Source organism: Eleutherodactylus coqui, chromosome 8 (genome assembly GCF_035609145.1).
Source record: "Eleutherodactylus coqui strain aEleCoq1 chromosome 8, aEleCoq1.hap1, whole genome shotgun sequence".
NCBI lineage: Eukaryota > Metazoa > Chordata > Amphibia > Anura > Eleutherodactylidae > Eleutherodactylus > Eleutherodactylus coqui.
The window spans coordinates 114,173,352-114,196,430 of NC_089844.1; the positions used below are offsets into that span (position 1 = coordinate 114,173,352).

Consider the following 23,079-nt stretch of genomic DNA (forward strand, 5'->3'; position numbering starts at 1 on the left):
AAAAGATAGTTCGAGGACTATCTTTTGGGCCCGATGTAAAAACGCCCGGCGCTATATTGGGCTGGCTTGGCACTTTTACGTCTGGAATCCAATGCATCAGATCACAGCATATATCAGCCGGCCGTGAAAACGGACGGCCGATTTACGCTCGTGGGAAAGAAGCCTTAAAGGGGTTTTAATTTTACAAAAAATGTATTCTGGGCTTAGCATAAAATTATAACAGAGAGCATACTTATCTCTCTTCAGCTCCCAAGGCCTCAACTCCTGGCATCATCCAGCAGAAGTCAAGTGACCACTTCAGCCAATCAGAGGCCATAGCATCAGTGTCTTAGCTCCTGGTATCAGTACTCACATCCTGGGTGCCATGATGCCAGGAGTTTGGGACGGTGATACTGCGGCCTCTGACTAGCCGCAGCAGTCACTTGACTTTCGCCAGACACACATGCTGTGGCAGCCTCTCAGCTGTGTCCCGGGTGGCTGAAGAGAAGTGAGTATGCTTTTTTTATATTATACCTGGCCTAGCTGTTAGAATTTTTTTCAGATAATGACACTTCCCTGTTAACCTCCTTGCAATTCTTACCAGGTCACCAGAAACTAGACTCAATATTTGTCATTTTCACACATGGTATACTATATTTTTAAAAAGGCATCAGAAAAATTAATTTACTGTTTTTTTGTTTGTTTTGTTCTAGCAAACGGCAAGACCAACATTTTTTGCTCGAAAATTTGAAGCTGCAGTGAACCAAGAAATAATCGGGCAATTAGACTACTATCTGTATGGTAACTACCCATCTGGTACACCAGGCCTGAGATCATACTGGGAGAATTTGTATGACGAACCAGACGGCATCCACAGTATTAATGATGTTATGTTGACCATGTTCCATTCTTTCTCCCGCATGGGCCTCAAAAGAGCTGAGGGATCTCTGCACACTGATGGAGAAAACACATGCCGGTATGTTCACTCTTATACCTTATTTAATATGATTTTAGCAAATAAATACAAGAAATAGAAACTACTGCCAGAAGCTTGAAGTCCTCAAGTTTTCAATCTGTCATATTAAAAGGCAATAAATGAATAAATCGATAATTGATCTGACTGATAATGAAATGAAAGGGCTTGTACCAGAATTATAGGTTATCCCTATTCACACGATAGGAGATAACTTGCTGATTGGTGGGAGTCTTATTTCTGACCACCACTGATGCTGAGAATGGGGTTCCATATCCCCCCTTCTTTCCACTGCATGGATGCTTTGTCCACTTGCGGTGATGTCAGATTGACTGAAGCATTTGCTGAGCATGTATAATTGGTGTTCCATTCAATTCAATGGAACTGATGGAAATACCTGAGCATTTGCCACATGGCTATCTCCAGCAATCCCATTAAAAACTCATGGAGCAGCAGCGTGTTTGCACAAGCGACGCTCCATTCATTTTTCTCCTCACTGCAGAGGGTGCAATAGGCCCACAGTCAGAAGAATGGGGACAGGGGACCTTCGTTCTTAGGATTAATGGGGGTCACAACAGTGAGATTCCCACCAATCATAAAGTTATCCCCTATCCTTACCCCTTTAACCCCTTCAGTGGCAGGTTTATTATTACCATGTCATGCCTCACAGGGCAGGTTTTTTTAAATGAGTCAACAATGCAATAAAACCCCCAGAAGATTTCAAATGACAGCTCAGTACTCTGCACATTTCAGCACTAGAGCTGTCCATGGAAATCTTCCTGGGTTTAACTGCATGATCAGTGCAGCAAGCCCCGGAGATTTTCGGGCATGCCACCAAAGGGGTTAATGGACATGTATCTTATTTAAACAAATTACAACATGGCAATAAAGTCTATACCACAGTATAACTGAGAATATTTGACAGCGGGGATCTTTCGGCAGTGCGTCTCCATTTTTGTATTTTATTCATTTATATCTCTGCACATTCTAAGCTGAACAGTCCAATGTCCTTCTATAGCCGGGAGTTTTAAAGCTACTTATTAGGTTAATACTTACTTGATGCAATTCTGTATTGCCAATGAAGAGGGCAGATCCATAACTGCCCCTTTCAAAGGCTTGGAGAGAACACTGACAGCTGCCTGAGCCAAAAAGCATTCCTGAGCAACTTTGTGTCTATACAGGCTAAAATCCCCCCTACCCGACCCCCATCCTTCCTGACCTACCAGGACTGCTGCATCAGGACTGAGAAACAAACATTCACACTGCCGATACTGCGGTACAAATTGGACAGGAAGAGGGCGATTTACTCTAGCCAGTCAGTACGGCCACCTGAACATTGTTGCTTGTATGGTCAGACAGAGAGCCTGCAACCCTTCTTGGGAAACAGATCATTGATCAGTAAATGGTCAATTTACATCATTCTTATTCTTAATTCTGCAATTTACAAATCTTGGCAACACATTTCAGTCAGATTTCAGACAATCTCATCTAACTATTTATGAAACCTCGTGTTCAGCAAAATCTTTAATTGAAATTAGGGTACGATGGTTCCTGCATACATCAATATTTGGTGGTAAAAAAAAAATCATCTCCGTGTGTAACGTCATTAGTTTAAACTGAAGAATGCCGGTAGAAGTATAATCTTCAGCTGGGATAAACAATGCAGATACCCATTAGTATGTTACTGGAATAACGCGATCTATAAACAGAACAGTTATTATTTTCGTTGTGCGCTAACAAATGACACGAACAATCACCAAGGTCAGCTCAATAATATCAACAATCCTGCCGAGATGTAACCACTTTAACACTATTGTCTAGAACAGCAATTATGAGGCTCTCCAAGACCCTTCATGTACACATCAACAACCTTGTTGTCTAGCTGCATATCTAAAGGGTGGTTGACCGGACGTCAATATCACATCTCTGTCCTGTACAAATTCCTATTCAGGCTGAAGTCAAATACCCCATCGATCGCTGCATCACTATACTGGTGTGAATTCTTAAGTGTGGCAGTGAGGTAGGCTGAGAATAAAAATCGGCAATGAAATTTTGGGGATATTTCCATCATTTATTTTGCTAGAACTGCCAAAGTGAAAAATTTTGCTCTGAATATTTCAGGAGTAAATGTTTACCGCTATCCATGCTAATAAAGAACAAGGCCCGTTAGTATTCTGTGCGGCAGGTGGGATTCTGCTTACATTGGCTGTGGTGATTTGTTTGCAGCGTCTTTGCAGAGTCCATCAATGTCAGCCATGTTTGCATTCTGACTGCTCTGCATTGTTAAGACACAGCAAATGTAAAAAAATCTATCCAGATGTCCTGCATCTTTACAGCATTATTTTATAAACTAATGAACCCTTTTTATGGGGTCTTGTTAGGCTAAATGTGTATGATATCTGCAGACTTTTAGTTTCTTCAAATTATTTTGAGTTACTCTGTTGGTATACGACACAGCTGTTCTGAATCTGCTTCACAAATCACCTTACGAAGCAGATGGGAGGCAGAAATTTAATGGACAGGAATATATCACTAGAACATGTGAAGATAAAACCTGAACATGCTAATACAGCCAAACAAATGGGATAAAGGCTATGAAACCTTTTGTGCATGAAAAATCAATATACATATTTTACTAAGTCCCTGTAGAAAATAGTGATACATTTATCTATTTTTTTGCATTGCGTTTTCCTTCTGGTGCCTTTAGAAAGCCTCATACTTGGTTTGAAGGCCTTCCTACATTCAAGTTTCTGGTTCAGGGGAGTTCTCAGCACTGATCAACTGGTCTATCTCATGAATGCATATAAGCTCAGCTCTCCGTCTCCTCTTTCAAAGGCTGTATAGCACAACCACGCTCACACAATACTTCACAGCTATTTCTTCATTTATCTCATCCTCACGCTAAGTAGCTGCTGGTCCCGTTCCCCCTCACTGCTGATAAGGGCAGAAAATTCACCCACAGTGTCTTACAGACCTCTGTAATAGTAGCTTTCTCTGATCTCTGTCCTCCTGATCTCCTCGAACATCCTCTGACGATGTCATACAGCCCTCTGTAATAGTTTAGTGGAAAGGTAGTGAATGCAGGTTTACAACAGGGGACAGGCTAAGGGAGGAGATGTCAGTTTACTCTGACTGACAGAATTTGATAATTTTTCCAGTCCTCTAGTCTGCAGTGCCTTGGAAAACAATGCAAGCATAGAAATCAAACAATCAAAATTTTTTAATGAAAACCAATTCTAAAAAGTCTTCATTTCCAAAAACAGATTGATTAAAAATAAAGAGTGCAACGGTGTATATAGCATTTAAACTTACCATACACATAAGATGGTTAAGAGTTCAGCTGGCAACTATCTCTCTCGATCAATTTAAAGTGTGTATGTGCAGTCAGAGGAGACAGCTCTGATAGCGGCTTATCTCCTGAGAAGTTACCTTTCTAACATCAATTGTTGGGGAGGAATTGGGAGGACGCCATACACAGACGATCGGCCTGAAATCGGTGGGTTCTGCCAATATATGTCTAATGTGAATGCCCGCCTTAGGAAGCACTGATAGAGAGTCTAGACCAATCACATCATCCTATCACCTAGGTCTAGGACATGAATATCACAAGCCTAATTAGACCACACTGGCCTAAAACCAATCCTAATGCTTGTTGCACTTTGACAGTCACACCAACTGGTACGGCATTTAGCCCTCTCCCAATCTAAGACGTACAGTAGGCAAGCCTTGGTCAAATAATACTGTATATTCAAAAACATTCAACAGATACATGTAAAAATGTATGGACAGGGTTGTTGGTGCGTGGAAACTCTTGCAGATTTGGTGTAATTTATAAATGAAAGCCCAATTGTGTCAGTCTACTGATGTGCAGTAATAAATGTAATAGTCAATGCTGGATCATGAGGTTCACTAGTAGACACCACCATCAAGGTAGGTTTTAAGTATTAGAGGGCTGAGAGCTATTCAGTGTGAACTGTTGGTTTACTCCTAAAACGCTGACACTCACATGTACTGTAGGTAGCTACTATCTATCTATCTATCTATCTATCTATCTATCTATCTATCTATCTATCTATCTATCTATCTCATATCTATCTATCTATCTATCTATCTATCTATCTATCTATCCATCTATCCATCTATCTATCTCATATCTATCTATCTATCTCATATCTATCTATATAATATCTATCTATATCTATCTATCTATCTATCTATCTATCTATTATGTACTCTATACAGCTTTCGATGAAGGTCATCAGCACAAGGATACGGAGAAGCAAGCACTTTCTAAACACATGACAAACGTGTGAAATGTTAAAGACTAAGGGGAAGATGAAATATTACATTACTTTGACAATATTTTCTCATTTTTAGCTTTCTGGTTCACATGGAATACACTTTCTCTAACTCAACAATTCTTGCACTCTGAAGGAAGATTAATGTCTGTCCGTAGCAGGTCTTTAACATTTTTTCTCTTTTTCTCATTCTGTTCCACTTTTCAGGTACTATCCCATGGGGCATCCAGTATCAGTCCATCTTTATTTTCTCGCTGACCGCTTCCAGGGTTTCCTTATTAAACATCATGCCACTAATCTCGCAGTCAGTAAACTTGAGACATTAGAGACCTGGGTGATGCCAAAGAAAGTTTTTAAGATTGCCAATCCTACTAGTGATTTTGGAAGACTGCAGTTTTCCGAGGTAAGTTCACAGAGAATATAAGAGAAGAAATAATTTAAAGGGAACCTGTCATGTAACTAAGTTATGGTGCTGTTATGGGACGTGACAGGGAGCCGGGTGATGTATTTTTTATACTCAACCACTTCTATGATGCAGTGGTGACCACCTCTGAAGTCAATGTGGCATGAAAATGTGACTCTCTTTTGGAGTCCTTTGCGTGCTCTTTCCCATAGACTTGTATAGGATAGTGCATAGAAGGGACTGAAAAGGAGTCAGATTTTTATGCCGCGTTTTGACTTCAGAGGGGCACACTGCTGGATCGCGGGAACGGGTGAGTATAAAAAACGCATCACACGGATCCCTGTCATGTCCTGTAACAGCAACATAACTTAGTACATGGTGCTGTTGAGACGTGACAGCTTCCTTTTAACTGTAAAAGAGCTATTTAAAATATTACGCCTAAACCCCAGTAGATACTTTTATTTCGATGTGATGTAACAAAGAAATGTAAAAAACACACACACAGAAACACCTTCACTGGCCAACAGTCTGCAAGTGTATCTGGCAACTTCTAAGAAGCACTAGTATACATGAAGGTGCCCGTCGTTTCGAAGGACACTGGCAAATAGGGGTCACTGTGCAAATGAAATGGAGAAGCTCTTCTGCGTTGCTCCATATCTTACTGTTCTGTGTAGTAGTGGGTGGCATGCCTGGGAACCACAGAGGCAATATGTGCATCCAACTACTGACCATTCGGAACTCTGGGCACATTTTGGCAGTGGGACTCCCATTTGGTAAGGATTCGTAGCCTTGATAAAAAAGAGATGCATAATGCTTCTAAACAACCAGATTGCTTTGTGCTTACAAGCTTTCAAAACAAAAAGTCTTGGAAAAGGAAACAGTGTACCATCTACTCTTTGTTCTCCCCCTGTTTGGTTGGCTCTTCAAAGTGGTGGGGTATAGCTAAAAAGTATCTCCCCGCTCGTCTCCAAAGATTCGGGGGCCAGTGGGGGGTGGGGAGGAACGGAGGGGAGATCTCTCTCTCCCGCCCGCTTCCCCTGCTCTCCGCCGCAACTCACCTGTCACCCGCGCCGGCCTCCGAATCTTTGGAGACGAGCAGGGAGATACTTGGCTAAGGCACTACTCGCTCGAGTAATGTGCCTTAGCGAGTATGCTCACTATCTCTAATAGCCATACTTGGTCTCCAAAGGTTTCTCTTCACTCCCAACCAAATGCAAAGCCACCACACCTTTCCTCCAACCTATGCTCCTCATCCTGTGACATTGGCAAGAGGAACCATTGCATAGGAAAAAAAAACATATATTTGAATGTGTACAGTCTGCCATGACAGAGGAACCTCGAATCAATCCAGACATCTTATCTTCAAAACCACTATTAGAACCAGTGAGTCAGATGAGGGGATATTTTTAAAAATATTTTTAAAATTGTACAATTAGGAGACCAATTTAACCCAAGGAATAGCCATCTCACATGTGGGGAACTAGGTGGGCATTAAGGCCTCCTTCCCACGAACGGATTTACGCCGCGTAAATTCGCGGCAAAAATCCGCTGCGTGGCCCCCTGCTATTAGGTTCTATTGAACCTAATAGCACAATGCTCACGATGCGTAATTCCACCGCGGAATTACGCACCGCGATTTCTCCCGTCCTCACCCGCAGCATGCTCTATTTGCTGCGGGTGAGGACGGGCTGTACGCGCTGACGGCTTCCATTGCAGTCAATGGAAGCCGTCCGTTCACGCTATCTCCCGCTGTAACCAGCGGGAGATAGCGTGAAAAAACGCTTCCCCACCTACCGCCGCAGCGTCATTTGACGCGGCCGGCGTGTCACGTGACACTGCCGGCCGCGTCACGTGATGCGGTGGGCGTGTCACACGACGCGACGGCGGTGGGCGGGGAAGCGTTTTCACGCTATCTCCCGCAGGTAAGTATAGGGGCTCTGGGGGGCGCCGTGACGGGCTTCACTGCGTAATATTACGCGGCGGAGCCCGTCACGCTCGTGGGAAGGAGGCCTAAGAAAAGTATACCCTCCTTTTGGCAATATATAGTAGAAGAATACAAATATCAAGTGCATATAAAAATAAGGGTATTCTAATTGGAAGATGAATATTATACTTAACAAATCCTATTTCCCCTCTACTACGGCAAAGAATGGCAAATTATGTACAGTGCTATAAGTACTTAGTATTCTGTTCCAACCGGAAATTAATTGGGCACATTCTTTTTCTATCAATGTGGCCAACATAACAAATGGCAATCGTGATTGAGCAATTAAGAAAGACCAATGTAGAACTCAGACTTTTGGTGTGTGTGGCAAATCCCAGACATTAATGTTCCATTAAGGAGATTAATGCTTTGTTAGTGCTGTTTATCAAAGTGTCTGCTGGTTGACTTTTAATTCCCTGAAGTGATAAGTTATCACCGCTATAATTTTTCCCACTTTTTACTTTCATCTGTTTGTTACTGTTGAGTTTACTTTACCTTTTTTAAATAACGACTCTCTGCTGAAGAACTATAAAAATTCCAACTTTTTTAAAGTTTCTTTAATTGTAAAATTTCAAAGGCTTGATTTAAAATATGGACACAGCGATGGTGGGTGCACAGACCCTCTGCAGGTGTGTACTATGGATTTGCAGGCACTATATGTGACACTGTATGGTGTCTCTTATTCTTCCATAGAACTAATAGGCATAACCTGTGTAATCTTGTATGTAATGCTGCAGTGTTTATTCTGCGGGGTCTCACGGTACTGTATGGGTGTATAGAATTCCCTGGAACCACATGAATCCATAATATGGCCTTGTCCATGAATAATTTAATATTATCTTAAGAAATGTGTAGGGATTTTGTATTATCACAAGCGTGTTAGTTTATATTTTCATACGGCCAAGTCAAGATTTGTGGGAAGGACTATTGGTTTTGGCTTATATGCATTTGTAAGATTAGAATTACACTTATGTTTTAGTCATTGTTTTTTTTCATGTATACGCACATGTTCTTTTGGGTTGCTCCCCCAGGGTACAATATGGACTATATTTATAGTCTGGAGCAGCATCTACTGGAGAGTAATAAGGCTCCCAAGGTTTAGAATATATGTAATTCTGTTCAGTTGAGGTCTGAGTGCTAGGACCAACAAAGGTGTCTCGATACTCCTCGGGTCCTAGATGAGTGGACAATAAGCCTAGAAAGTTCTGTATCATAAAAGGGTTGCCTGAGGATGAAAACCCCTGTCCAGATCCTTTATTATGTCGATGAGCAAACTTTTCAAAAGCTTGGTTGGTTTGCCAAATTTGGGCAAAAAGTTTTGTTTGGCTAGAATTACTTTGAACCGAACCAGAACTTCACCAATACCCCTAAAATTGGTGTTTAACACTGTCTAAGAGCCATTAAAGCACTGTATAACATTCTTAGGTTACCTAGAAGTGTATGTAAGCTGTTTTACGGCAAAGTTAATGAAGAAGAAAAGAGAAAAGAAAAAGGGTGGAAAAAGAAATAGAAATAAAGAATCTTAGTGTGTTCAGCTGAGACAATCCCCCCGAAGTTTGGATTTGTACCAAATCGAACTTTTTAAAAATCATTTAACGTTTTTTGGTTCACTCAGCACTAGTCATATGGATATCATAGAGAAGGGTCCTCTTTCAGATACAAAGAGAAGATGCTCTGTAAGAGCTGCTCCTATCGTGGCATACCTAGCCCACCAATGCATGACATGGATGGGAATTCATTAGAATACCCAGCATCTAGTGGTGTACAATTCCTTTGCAGGTGTAGTTTCCTAAGTGATAACAGTTAGGGCTCATGTCCACGGGGAAAATGTGAATTAAAATCCGCAGTGTGATCCGCGCCACATAGGGATGCATTGGACACCCGCAGGTAGTTAAATACCTGCGGATGTCATTTTCCCCTGAGGCGCAGATTGCGTCTGTGGGAAAACACCAGCGGCATGCTCCATTTTTAGCTTGGGTCTCCCGCGGGGACGGCTCCCGCAGGCTTCTATTGAAGCCTATGGAAGCCGCCCGGATCCGCGGGACACCCGTACCTAAATTTCTGCTCTCCAGTGCGGTAGCGCGGGAGAGGAGTAGTTAAAAAAAAAGGTAGAGTGCCCGGCGCATGCGCGCGGCACGCTGCCGGCGTGCCGAGCACATCCTCCGGGCCGAAGAAAGAAAATCCGGCCGCAACGGAGGGAAGATCCGCAGCGTCCGGACAGGTAAGTTTAATCTTCTTTTTAGGCCTCATGTTTGTGGGAAAGGAGGGACCCGCTGTGGGATTCTGCATGGAGAATCCGCGGTGGGCCTGATTTTCCCCGTAGACATGAGGCCTTAGAGAAGCCAAACCAATTCATAGGAATGCAAAATTCAGTGCATGTTAATGTTTTAACAAAGCATGAGTGATTTTAAGAGATGTTTCCTCACTCCTTTTTGAGCTGATTCGTGAAAATATATCTATATTTATGAAATTACTGAAAATAATGTGAATCCTACACATGCATAGCAGTAGGAGAGTGGGCACTTAATTCTCTGTGGATGCATTAACAGTGATTGGAGCCGACATCAGTATCAGAGACCAGAATAACATAGAAACAGCTGAATAGAGTAATAGAATACAACATGTAAAAGGCCAATTCACAGACTTATATTTCAATGTATTGTCCATGATTTTAGGGTCATTACTCCCTGAGTTGTGTATCAATTGATTTTATTGCTGTCATTCAACAAAGGCGACAATGGCGTGTTCTCAAATGTATACGGTTACGGGGGAGGTTGAAGCCGGATTTGTATTGGTTGTTTAGATGGCTGATTGGTTGTTTAATGAAAGATAGTTTCATGGAGTCACACAATTTAAAGCCATAATTAGAGGTTGTAAGCTTGTTACTTTGCCCTGAAAGAATCCAGTTCAGTATTGACTTTTATATTGTCTTCTTAGATTATTAAAACCCAACACACTGAGGTCCTGCAAGGATTCCATTATGTGCTGAAGATATATTTTGCACTGGTTTGGGACACTTGAAGAGATTTCCTTAGTCTTAATATTTTTTTGATTGTCTGTTCCAAGCCGTTGTTGAAAGTTGAGAAAACCCGTTTTCACATACCCTTTTAGGGAATCTCGGTTAATAGAGGGAGTGCCTTTTTTCTGGATCCTCTCTTCAGAATTGAACACATCTCTCATTCAGGAGGACTTTTTCTGTCTTGCATTACAGACTTAACCAATAATTAGAATGGACACTGTGTAATGCTTTATTTCCTCTGTGGTGGCTCTGCAGGATAATAGGACACTTAATATAAAGCTTTCCTACAGAATACAGCTGATTGTTCGTGGACCCAGCATGGGAACATGTTGATCTGTTTATTGTCAAGGAACCCTTCTAATGTGTGTATTGACTATAGTAGCCTATAGTAGACTACAGTGATTTGTGCTCCTTTCTAAGCCTGCTTCCAGGTGGTTTATGCTTCACATCCACCTTTATGTCCACTAGCTCCTTCAATAGGGGGAAAGGTAAGTATCCTCCCAATGAATGAGTAAGAGATTAGATGGCTATCAATTAGTGTTGGCCTTAGGTTAGATGGCACCCTGTGTGGAATTTTTTTATGGCACCCTCCTTCATAATTTAAAAAAGATAGCAGCATACCCACACTAGAACAGCTCAGTGAATAAATACTGGACCAGAACCAAGCTCATAACATAAATACGGCCCCAGAGCCAAGCTCAAAACATGTAGTAGTAGAACTAAGCGGTTCTGTTTCGGGGGTGCTGATGAGTTGACAGCACTGCCTCAGATCATCAGAGGGGAGGAGACAGAGCCAATAGGAGGATGATTCATGTAGTTCCACAAGACGCTGCTACCTAGGAAGACGTATGGGGAAAATCCCCCTAATTTCTCAGCCTACATATGGCTGTTGCCCCCTCTATAAGCTGGTGCCCTCTGCAGCTGCTTGGGTTGTGTATAACTAAAGCCAGACATGGTGTCAGTCTTACCAACTTGTTCAGAGGTGGCCAAGGTTCTGGTTCTTCTCAAGGAAGTCAATGTCATCTTGCTTTTGCCAGCCAGAGATTTAGCTAATTTCTTCTAGAGGCTATGGTATCCATATCCATCTCCCTGACTCAGGCTGCACATAGTACCCTTGAACCTGTCCTTAGTGGTTGTTGATTTTCGTCATAGTAATAATACCCAAATCATTGTAGATCATAGTGGAATATGAAGAGCTACAGTATGCTTTCTCCAGAAATGATCACGACCTTTATATTATACTGAGCTTCCCTTCTTCAGTTGAAAACATTATAACATTATCGGTTATCTACGTTACAAATACACAGTCAATTTTTGGTCTTTAGTCAATTTAATTATAGACCAAAAATCTGTTTCATTAGGTGTAACGCACCCAGCGCCATCACATCTGATATGCGGTAAACTAATTAATGCATACATTGTAGTGGTGGCTGGTTGAGATATTACCCTCTACACGATGACCTCTATTGACTATGCTTAATAGGTCATTGTTTAATCAATGCTAGTCAAGGTTAAAGCTCCTCATTGTATTCCATCTACTGATATTGTATCTTACAATATGCACTCAGAACAGTTTACCATTTGGAATCGCAACTGTTCTGTAATCTTTGTCTATGCTCATGTTTTGAGCCCTACACTGTTAAATTAGCTGCCAGCCATTGTAATAAAATCATTTATATGTGATTACATCATATAGGGGGGTGTATAGTCAAGTGATCAATAAGCGAAGAAATTTTTTGTGTGTTGCTCTTGGCTATTAATTTCATGTCAATTGGAAATTATATTAAAATACGACCACTTGTCAGGTGATGAGTGAGTTACATGCTCTGCCCCTGATCACATGAGGATGACATCATCACAAGTCCTGTTCCATAGCAACTGAGGCAACGGGGGTTCATAGGGGATGCATAACTCACTCACTCGGGATGACTTCTGGATGAAGGACCTTTGAGGACGTCACTGTCATGTGATTAGGGATGGAGCATGTAACACTCTCTCCGGATGACATGGGGCAGGGTAAGAGTGACTGAGTTACATGCGCCACCCCTGATCACATGACGGTGACGTAATCAAACGTCCTTCATCTAGAGATCATCCCAAGAAAAACTAGTACTAAATAATTTCCTAATAATTACTAGTCAAATCACTAACAATCACCTGTCCGTCTGTGCTTGCGTGAGTGAGGAAGTTACATGCCCCGCCCCTTATCACATGATGGTGATGTCATCAAAGGTCCTTCATCCCAAGTGAGTGAGTTACATGCTCCACCTATGATCACATAATGGTGCCATCCTCACAGGTCCTGTAAGCACACGGCTGCTGTCCAACTAGATATTGATTAGTATTCCAGAGCAACGGAGACCGCAGGGGTTTGCAGGGGATGGAATAGTAATGAACACATACAGCAGCCATATGCTTACAGGACCTGTGATGATGTCACGTCATGTGATCAGTCACCTGTGTGGTAGGAGTCCAGGCTAACATGACCAGGGTGTGATCAGTGTGTGCAGGACTCTGCTGTGCTGCATTTGATCCTTGTCGTATGAAGAATGTATGTAGCAGAGCTGTATGTGATGTACATGTAGCAATGCTGTGTGTGACGTGCATGTAACAGAGCTGTGTGGCACATTGCACTACCAGAAACACTGGTACTGTATAACTTTCTAATAATTACCAGTATATATGCACCAAATGGCCACTTTATTAGACTCCCATCTAGTAGCGTGCTGGACCTCCTCTGGCCTTCAGAGATGCAGCCAAAGGAGGTCCAACATGCTACTAGATGGGAGTCTAATAAAGTGGCCATGTGGTGCATTTATATATATTATTTCCAGTTGACATGAATATAATAGCCAAGAGCAACACACAAAAAATGTCTTCACATTAGATTCCACTAATGTTGAGATCAACCTACAGAAATATGCAGAAACACTGGCCCATGTGGACAGGAAGGATACAGTAGCCTCTTGCAGTTGCCACAAATTAGATAGAGGTCCTAACATGCTCTGAATGGCTAGCAGGAAAAGTTTATCAATTCATGCTGTTTGCATCAAACTCAGATCCTCCTATCAGCATGGTGCAACGGAAATCTAGATTTCTGCAGATGGTTTTCCACTGCTCAGTGATCCCATTTTTGTGCTCTTTCGTCCACCTGAGTCTTGGTTTTCCGTTTCCCTCAGACAGCAGTGGCGCTGAAACCGATCACCTATTGTTATAGCTTAGTCATACTAAGGAATGACAAATGTTGCATTTGGACATGTTTGTTGGATCACCAACGTTATAGTTGACTGAGGTTTGCTTGTCTCTATACCGACTGTTCATCAGAACAATTCTTGACATTTTCCTCAGACCCCTTTCATTGACAAATTGTTTATGACCTTTCGTTGGACGTTTTTCATTAATCGCACCATTCTCCATATACTCTCCACATCGGTGGACAGTTTTTAAATCCTGGTTCCAGCTAGTCTGGCCTTGATGGCCAGGTCTCGTAAGAGGTTGCCCATATCACGCAATTTTTCCATTCTAATGTGGATTCACACAGAAACTGATTTATGGAAAACTTTCTCAAAGGATTTTCTGCTGTACTCCGGGGGCATGTGCTACTTTTCATGCAGGGAAACTCCAATCGTGAAAGGGCCGGTCTCTCTAACTCTCTAATAAGGTGGCCTTTCAGTGTGTGTGTATATTTTTTTTAATTTTCCATTTTCAAAGTAATATGTCATCACTTGATGATACCTTAAATGATATTACATTTTGATAAAAGCGCTCACTTCGCACGGCATATTTAGAAGACACTTGATTGTAGTCTGCAGCCAGGTCATGTTACTCACCATCCATCCTTATGAATAGAAGCTTATACTACCTAACACAATAAAACTCTGTTTTTTACTGCATTGATTTATTCTGCAAATTCCACAGGAAAACATAAAACAATGTTCTGGTATAAATCATTTTTATCAATAAAAAACAGACGGAAGTAAAATGTCTTATCTTATGTATGGTGCACTGTACAGACTTCATGGGAGCTGTATTCGAATTTGTATAGATGGGGAATAATTACTTTTACTGCATTAGTTACCTCTTGTACTTAGAATTAATGACATTCATTTACATGTTTCAATTTTCTTAGGCGGGAACCGAATGGGATGCCAAGGAAAGAATATTCCGGAACTTTGGTGGCATTATGGGGCCTATGGATGAGCCAATTGCAATGCAGAAATGGGGAAAAGGGCCCAATATAACAGTTACTGTTGTGTGGATCGATCCCATCAATGTCATTGCTGCTACGTATGATATTCTGATTGAATCCAGTGCGGAATATACTCATTACAAGCCTCCTCTGAACCTGCCTCTCAGGCCTGGCATCTGGACTATTCGGGTTCTTCATCACTGGGTTCCTGTAGCTGAAACTAGATTTCTGATAAGTCCACTTACTTTTTCCAACCGACAACCCATAAAAAGTGGTAAGTACGAGAATTAATGAATGTGGCATTCAGAGACGTAACTTGAAGTTCCTGGGCCCTGATGCAAAACTAGTAACAGGGCCCCCAACTATAATACTTTACTTATAGTACTGGGTTCTCTATACAGAGAAGAGAGGCCTCATAGGCCCATAAGGCTCCTGGGCCCGGGTACAACCGCATCCCCTGCATCCTCTATAGTTACGCCCCTAGTAGCATTTATTTAGGCCAGGGTTGTATTGTTGTAGGGCAGTAGTCTCCAATCTGTGGCACCCAGCTGTTGTGAAACTACAACTCTGTCATGAACAGGCTATGAGGGTGTAGCGGGAGATGTAAGTTCACAACAGCTGGAGATCTACAGGTTGGTGGTTGGTGGCCGCTGTCTAAATCAACACTTAAAACTGGTTAATTTTTTGACATTATAGGAATGCCAAAAATTTGTTACCACTGCATGGCACTGTATTCTTTTTTTATTTCATGTTGCAAAGAACCCTTTTCTATTTAATCGGACTTGTTTTGTGTACTGTGAGCATATTTGGGCAAGTGCTGTGAGCTAATGCAACACTAATCCTCCTTAGCAGGAGAACCAGCTGGCAAATATCTGATAATAACAATAGATTTAACGGCTTTTCCTCTAATTCTTACTATTTCTTATTTTTAACAAAAAAAAGCTGTGTATATTTTTTGATTTTTCTTTTTTACCCAAAATACTTTGCAAAAAAAAATTAATAGCAAAAATGTTTGCATGCAGTTCACTATGAAATCATATTAGGGTAGATTTACCAATGTGTATACGCCTAGGCCTTGTCGTATTTCCGGTGCATAATATTGCATCACGTTTTGAACCAAATGTACCAAAAAGCAAAATATAGTTTAGTCACTAAGTGTGAATGGAATAGCTTAGTTGGAACATGAGACAACAAACGCCGAAACTGCACCAAAGTTAGACATGTTTACAAGATGCACCACATTTTCCATACAATGTGAGTCACTATGATACATTTGGCACAACTGCAGACTGTCTGGTCTAAGTTTACATGGTCCATATTGCACAAGGGTACTACGGGCACATTTTTGTGTCTAATGTATATTATGGACGAGTGCTATTGCTCGACCACAAGTCTACTAAACATAGGGATCTCTGATGCTGGGGGTTCATGTCAGTAAACCTGGGGTCAGACTGGGACTTTCTTTTATAATATTTGCGCAAAAATTCAGTTGTATTATGATCGAGTGAAAGAGGCTTGAGTCTGATCTATTTCTCTTATACTATGGAATAATCTTTCACATCCCAGAATGCTTCTCTGTAGTGTCCAAAATCAGTTAAAGGGGTTGTCCCGAGGCAGCAAGTGGGTCTATACACTTCTGTATGGCCATAATAATGCACTTTGTAATGTACATTGTGCATTAATTATGAGCCATGCAGAAGTTATAAAAAGTTTTATACTTACCTGTTCCGTTGCTGGCGTCCTCGTCTCCATGGTGCCGACTAATTTTCGCCCTCCGATGGCCAAATTAGCCGCGCTTGCGCAGTCCGGGTCTTCTGCAGTCTTCTATGGGGCTCCGTGTAGCTCCGTGTAGCTCCGCCCCGTCACGTGCCGATTCCAGCCAATCAGGAGGCTGGAATCGGCAGTGGACCGCACAGAAGAGCTGCGGTCCACGGAGGAAGAGGCCATCTTCAGCGGTGAGTAGAGAAGTCACCGGAGCGCGGGGATTCAGGTAAGCGCTCCGGTGAGCTTTCTTTACCTCCCTGCATCGGGGTTGTCTCGCGCCGAACGGGGGGGGGGGTTGAAAAAAAAAAAAACCCGTTTCGGCGCGGGACAACCCCTTTAATGACACCTTAAACATTTTTCCATGGTGGTGGTGCTGTGGTTTCTTAGCATAGTACCACCAATCTACATCAAGCAAAAATTTATACACTGCCCCTTATGGGAGTCAGGCTATCCAATCATCACCACTACGAACACAGCCCATAAGGCAAATCAGCCTGATACAACCCCCATAAAATTTACATTTTATTATACACCTTAAGAGCACTTCATACATATATATTAAAGTTGTCAGACTACATATGCACTGTAGTAAGGATCCCTAAAGGTATCTGCTTAACAAAAGTGAACAGTATCCCTACCGGATGACCTATGTATCTCAATGTGCAGAAGCCACTAAAATACAGGTTACCATAGCCCCCCTGACATGTTTCATTGCAGCAGCATCGGAGGGCAAGACTATCATAAAGGAAGCAAGATTCGTGCCAAGCATTTTAAATATTCCACTGTGACATCATCAAGATGCAGCCGCATCTGTAAACCAATCACTAATCCCTTCTTATCGCCACTTGTTCCATCTGATCATATGGAAGTTCCAATAGGTTAATTACCAGTACCACACCCTCACTCCCTCTGAGCAAGGACTGAGAATAATTTTATTGACAATGTGTCTTTCTCTAACCGTGGAGCGTGCCATTATATACTAGACATTTATTTACCGGTGTCTATATTGTTTATATTGTATTGCCAAGCAACGACTAAAATAGTTCTTGATCACAAAACTTTGATATCTCCTGCATTATTAGAACTTATAAAGTTAAAGTTACTGATGCTAAAGAATACTTATTCTTCATAAAGCATTGTGCTAATACTGTATTCATAACCGTCAGTCTTTTACATCAGTTTAAAGGAATAGCTCATTGGTATCACTCCTCATCACTGAATATGTTGCAGTTGTTCTAGAGTTGGAAAACCATCCCATCATATATTTAAAAAAAAAATAAAATATATATATATATATATATATACATTTTTTTACCTGATCCTTTATACCTCTCACTGACTGATCGGAAGGTACTACAAAGTTGTTCTCATAGTATTCAGTAAACTTGTACTCAGATGTCATATTGAGATGTTGGCTCTTTAATGGGAAATAATGTTGCTCAAGGGCTGGCAAACCTTCATGGCATGAAATTTTCACCATGTATAATGGGCACCGGGAAGTAGTATGAAGTTGTTCTCATAACAATCAGTAAAAATATACTCCTTGTGGATTTATCATGGGGATATTGACTCTTTAATTGGGAAGAAATATGCTCAAAAGTTGAAAAGCCTCATGTCATAAAAAATGTGTAAAAAAGAGATAGTAGTTTCAGTACTAAAAGCTGCAGGGTTGTTACAGAGATGCTGAGAAGGTGAAGCCCTCATTCAGGCCTTGGGGGCTCAAACTATTCAGATGGAATATCCATTTTGCCTTGCCAATCCCTAGGACCATTGTGAATTCGACTCAAAGCATTGAATTTAAAATGACTGACAACCCTACTATAAAAAAGTATTCATATGTTGTGTCATAAACTATACAGTCATCTATACTAACTAAATAGTATAGGCGATTATCATAAAAAGGGTTAATTGAGTTAATTTGGGGTTAATGTTTCATTGTTTTGCTGTGTTTAACTGTATTTTCGGTTTCCCTCTCCTCTGATCTTATACTGAGAGAGAGGCTTTTACAGTGCTGAAATGCCAGGAAAGTTTGTTGCTACAACAAACTTTCCTGGCCAGTGCTGTGAGTGGCTATAACTCTAATGATGTCATCAAGACTTCGACCAACCAGATCCTGATGCTAGCACCAGAACCACAGGTTGTTAGTAACAGCCTGTTTTGGGTGTTTCACCCACTCAGGGGCACATGATCATCCACTGAGTGAGGAACATAGATTTACGCCGCTGCTGCACAGAACCTAGCAAGCAGCAACTTAATTTTACAATGAGTGGTCACGAAGTAGTTAAATTGATTATAGTCACAATATATACATTGTAATACTATAAGTTTTTCTTGAGGAGCCGTGAGACATGGCCAAAGTGTTTTGGTTTTGTTCCAAGTAAAACACTTTCTTATGTTGTCGTTACTCCATGACTATTATAGGTGACTACAATTGTTTGAAATTCTTAGCAATCAGTACTGATCTGTAGCAAGCTAGACTAAAATAGCATGCTCTATATGTAAAAAAACATGTTGACATGCACACATGGATAACCTGTTGTTGAATAGCACATACATATACACTTCATTTTTAGACAGTTAGTGAAAAAAATATTTGCAGCCAAATGTTAACAATGGAAAGATGAAAAAAGGTTTTCCTGGAGATTAAAAAAGTAGGCTAAAACATAAATATAAATATCCAATTTACTTATATCACTGATTCTTCTCAGGTGCCCTGCCGCCGGCATCCTGCATCCCCTGCCGATCCTTGTATTCCTCCATGCATGCTGACATTTTTGCTATAGTCACAAAGTGTCCGGCAGCTTGTGACATGCACAGCTCTGCTACATGCACATCACACACACACACACAGCTCTGCTACATGCACATCACACACACACAGCTCTGCTACATGCACTTCACACACACACAGCTCTGCTACATGCATGTCACACACACAGCTCTGCTACATGCATGTCACACACACAGCTCCACTACATGCACATCTACTACGTTGCTTTCGCATATGAGCTGCATGTGTTTTACGAACTTCAGCTGGTGGCTGAGGGGAAATGGTGGCTTGTCGCTGTGTCCTGTAAGCTGAATTAGCTTCATAGCAGTGTTGAACCCTCTGTGGTGACATGTTTGCACGACAGTGACGGTTTGTTTCAACACTGGACAACGGTTGACGATTAGATGATGGCTGGACTGCTGTTGGTGGCTTTAGCACTTGAGATGACATAATATCACATTCAGTAGACTGAAGATAGTGGTGAAGGACTAAGCTTCAATGTTGGTGGTCAGTATGCACCGCCAGCTATGTATGTGTAAAGGACCTGTGATGACGTCACTGTCATGTGACGAGGGGGTGGGGCTAAAAGCAGGTATGTGTAAATTTGTGAGGTGTCATTTATTGCAGGTGTGCAGCAGTCTGACAGCCAGGTACAAACTGGCAGACTGAGTACTGCTGTATGCATTGCAACTAAGGCTGCAGGGGTTTGTGGGGGATGTAGTCTGCCCATAATTCCTCATTCAGTGTAGAAGGAGGATAAAAGATCTGTGATGACATCACCATCATGTGATCAGGGAGCGGAGCTAAGAGCCAGTAACTTACATCACAGGTGCTGTCAGGCTCTGCATGTAACTCACACGTCACACACACAAATTGGACGGACAAGTGGTCGTTAGTAGTTTGATGATATGAATGATGTGGCAAGCGATTTGTGACTGTGGTTACTTGAGGTGTTGTCATTATAGATATTATGGAGCTTCACAGTGAGTTATAGCGCCTGATGATATGGTTGCTATTCGGTCAGAAGTTCAGGGATGGAAACAGTGCTGAGTTGGGACCCTATTACTACTGCGGCCACTAAGGGGGCAGTATTATTGCTAGGTCCACTAAAGAGGAAATGTTACTACTGTGGTCACTAAAGTGGGCCCTATTATTACTCGAGCCGCTAAAGGGGCAATAAAACCACTAGTACCGCTAAAGGGAGCAATAATACTACTAGGGCCACTGAGATGAGGCACTATTACTATTAGGGCCAATGAGAGTCGGACACTATTAATACTGGTGCCACTGTTATAGTGGAGATAAAAACATAAGGTGTAATAAGCCACAACCACACCCTTAAACCCTGCCTCTTTAGGCAGTAGTTTTTGGTGGCAACGGTGGCAACCCTATATGGGTATGAGTCGCCAAACCAGACACAACCTATGAAAATATTTTCTGCTGTTTCTGGAGTAAGACTAGAAACATCCTTAAAGGGGTTCTGTTATAAAAAAAAAAATCTATATTCAGCTATTCCTCCCCAGACAGTCTACTTATCTTATCCTGTCCCTGCCGATCTTCTCCTGTCTCCTGCAGTCCCCCCAGGTCACTTCACCTCCAGCTGGCTAATTCTTCTGCTTTCTGTGATGTTACATACATTCACAGGCAGTCTCCTTCCTGCACGGCAATGTACGCTACATTACTAGTACACAGTCTAGCAGGAAGTGCCGAGCTATTGCAGAGACTGTGTATGCCAGATGTCTCTGCAATAGATCAGCATTCCTTCCTTCCTAGCCAGTGAAGACTATGTCACAATGATGTGACCTTCACTGACCTTCCAGAAGAAAAACACGAGGAATGCCGGCTCCATAACAAGCTGGCCGGATGGATGTGGGGTGTCCCAGGGGACTGAAGAAGATCAGCAAGGAGAAGATGCCATAGGAAGTCTGCCTGGGGAGGAATAGGTGAGTATAGAATTTTTTTTTAATGAGAAAACCCCTTTTAAAGGGATTATCTCAACATGGTCAGCCCCAGTAATATGTAAAGGCCCATTTAGACACAACGAATCGCTCAAAAGATTCTTTTTGAGCGATAATTGTTGTGTCATTTACATCACAAGATGATTGCTCAAACGTTGAGCAATCTCCTTGCACTCCAGAGGATGCAGAGAACAAGTGGGGTGTCCCCGCTTGCCTTCTGCATCCAGCCTTGCGCTCCCAGTGAAGGGTACAGCCGTGGGCTCCCAGCGGAGGATGCAGAAGACAAGCGGGGTGTCCCCGCTTGCCTTCTGCATCCAGCTGTTCCCCGCTTCGAGTGCCTGGCTGTTATATAGCCGAGCACTCAGAGCGGAGGATGCAGAAGACAAGAAGGGTGTCTTGCCTTCTGCATCCAGCTGTTCCCCACTCCCCGCTTGCTTTCTGCATCCAGCTGTTCTCTGCTCGGAGTGCCCAGCTCTTATGCAGCCGAGCACTCTGAGCGAAGGATGCAGAAGACAACTGGGGTGACCCCGCTTGTCTTCTGTATTCAGCTGTTTTCTGTACGGAGCACCTGGCTGTTATACAGCTGAGCGCTCCGTACCAGGTATGGAGAACAGAGCTGGACAGCTGCATTCTTCATATCCTGCCAGTCATCAGGGAGCGGGATACAGCTGAAACAATAGTATCCGCTGTGATTTCCTGATAGGACTCATCGTCGTCTTTCAGCACGCTGAAAGACAATGATAAGCGATGGTTTAATGAAAACGGCACAATGTCAGTGCAGTTACACACAACGATTATCGCTCAAAAGATGGCTTTGAGCGAATTGTTGTGTCCAAATGGGCCTTAAGCCATGGCCTTCAATTAGTCATTATTCCTGAGCAGACATCTTGAGGACCGCATTCCGACATGCCGCAAGGCTCATTCACAATGTGCTATTCACATTGCATTTAAGACATCTGTGTAGTGTACACAATAGAAAACGCTCCTGAAAAATGCCTCCTTTGTATGTCTCTGACATATACAAGTATATGGCATATAGTGGCATACATTGCTCATTGACCATCATTGTAAAAAGAAAGTATATCAAGCGCCATACTTTTTTGTGCACTGCCTGGTTGAACCGTACAGTGTAGATAAGGGTATGCCAGGCTACACAAACTGCATCGATTGCGAAGGGCCACTCTTTAAGTGTCACTTGGGTCCATAAAGTTCTATGCAGACATCGGGCATAGGCGCTAGAAGCATTAACGGGGTTGCTTCTACCGCAGAACATTTTGCATATATTATGTTATTCAGCCCCATTGTACGATTCCTGAATATATTCCTGGCACTGCCCTGCTGCATTCTGAACTGCATAAACAGCATAACTCCAAACAAGTCTTACACATCCATAAATTTAATTACAAATGTGTTCTTTGTCAAGCCAGCGTCTGGGGACATTGTGGAGTTTGGATTTGTACACCTTCATGAATACAGCACACAAGCTCTTCACTGGCAAAACAGTCTGGTAAATGTATGTCTCTATTCCCACTCTGCCTAATTACTGCCAATATCGGGCATATCTTCTATGCAGAGAAAGCTGCGGTGTCACCGGATAGCTGCGTGGCAGTGCCCGCCTGACAGATGCACAGAATTCTTGGATGCACATCGCTATCTAAAGGAAAAGAACACATTTCCTATCTAGCGGGCTGAATAAGACCTTTCTATGCTCTGGATTAAGTGTCTTTTGGATAGCTTGCACA

General features: G+C 42.2%; 1 protein-coding gene across 1 annotated transcript in view; it reads left to right on the plus strand.

The window, feature by feature from the left end:
* XYLT1 (xylosyltransferase 1) overlaps window positions 1–23,079 on the plus strand; it is a 278,816-nt gene that overhangs the window by 246,520 nt on the left and 9,217 nt on the right. The window contains exons 8-10 of the mRNA XM_066576241.1: window positions 693–955; window positions 5,458–5,653; window positions 14,786–15,119. Coding sequence (XP_066432338.1) covers window positions 693–955; window positions 5,458–5,653; window positions 14,786–15,119 — 793 coding nt within the window. The remainder of the gene's footprint in view (window positions 1–692; window positions 956–5,457; window positions 5,654–14,785; window positions 15,120–23,079) is intronic.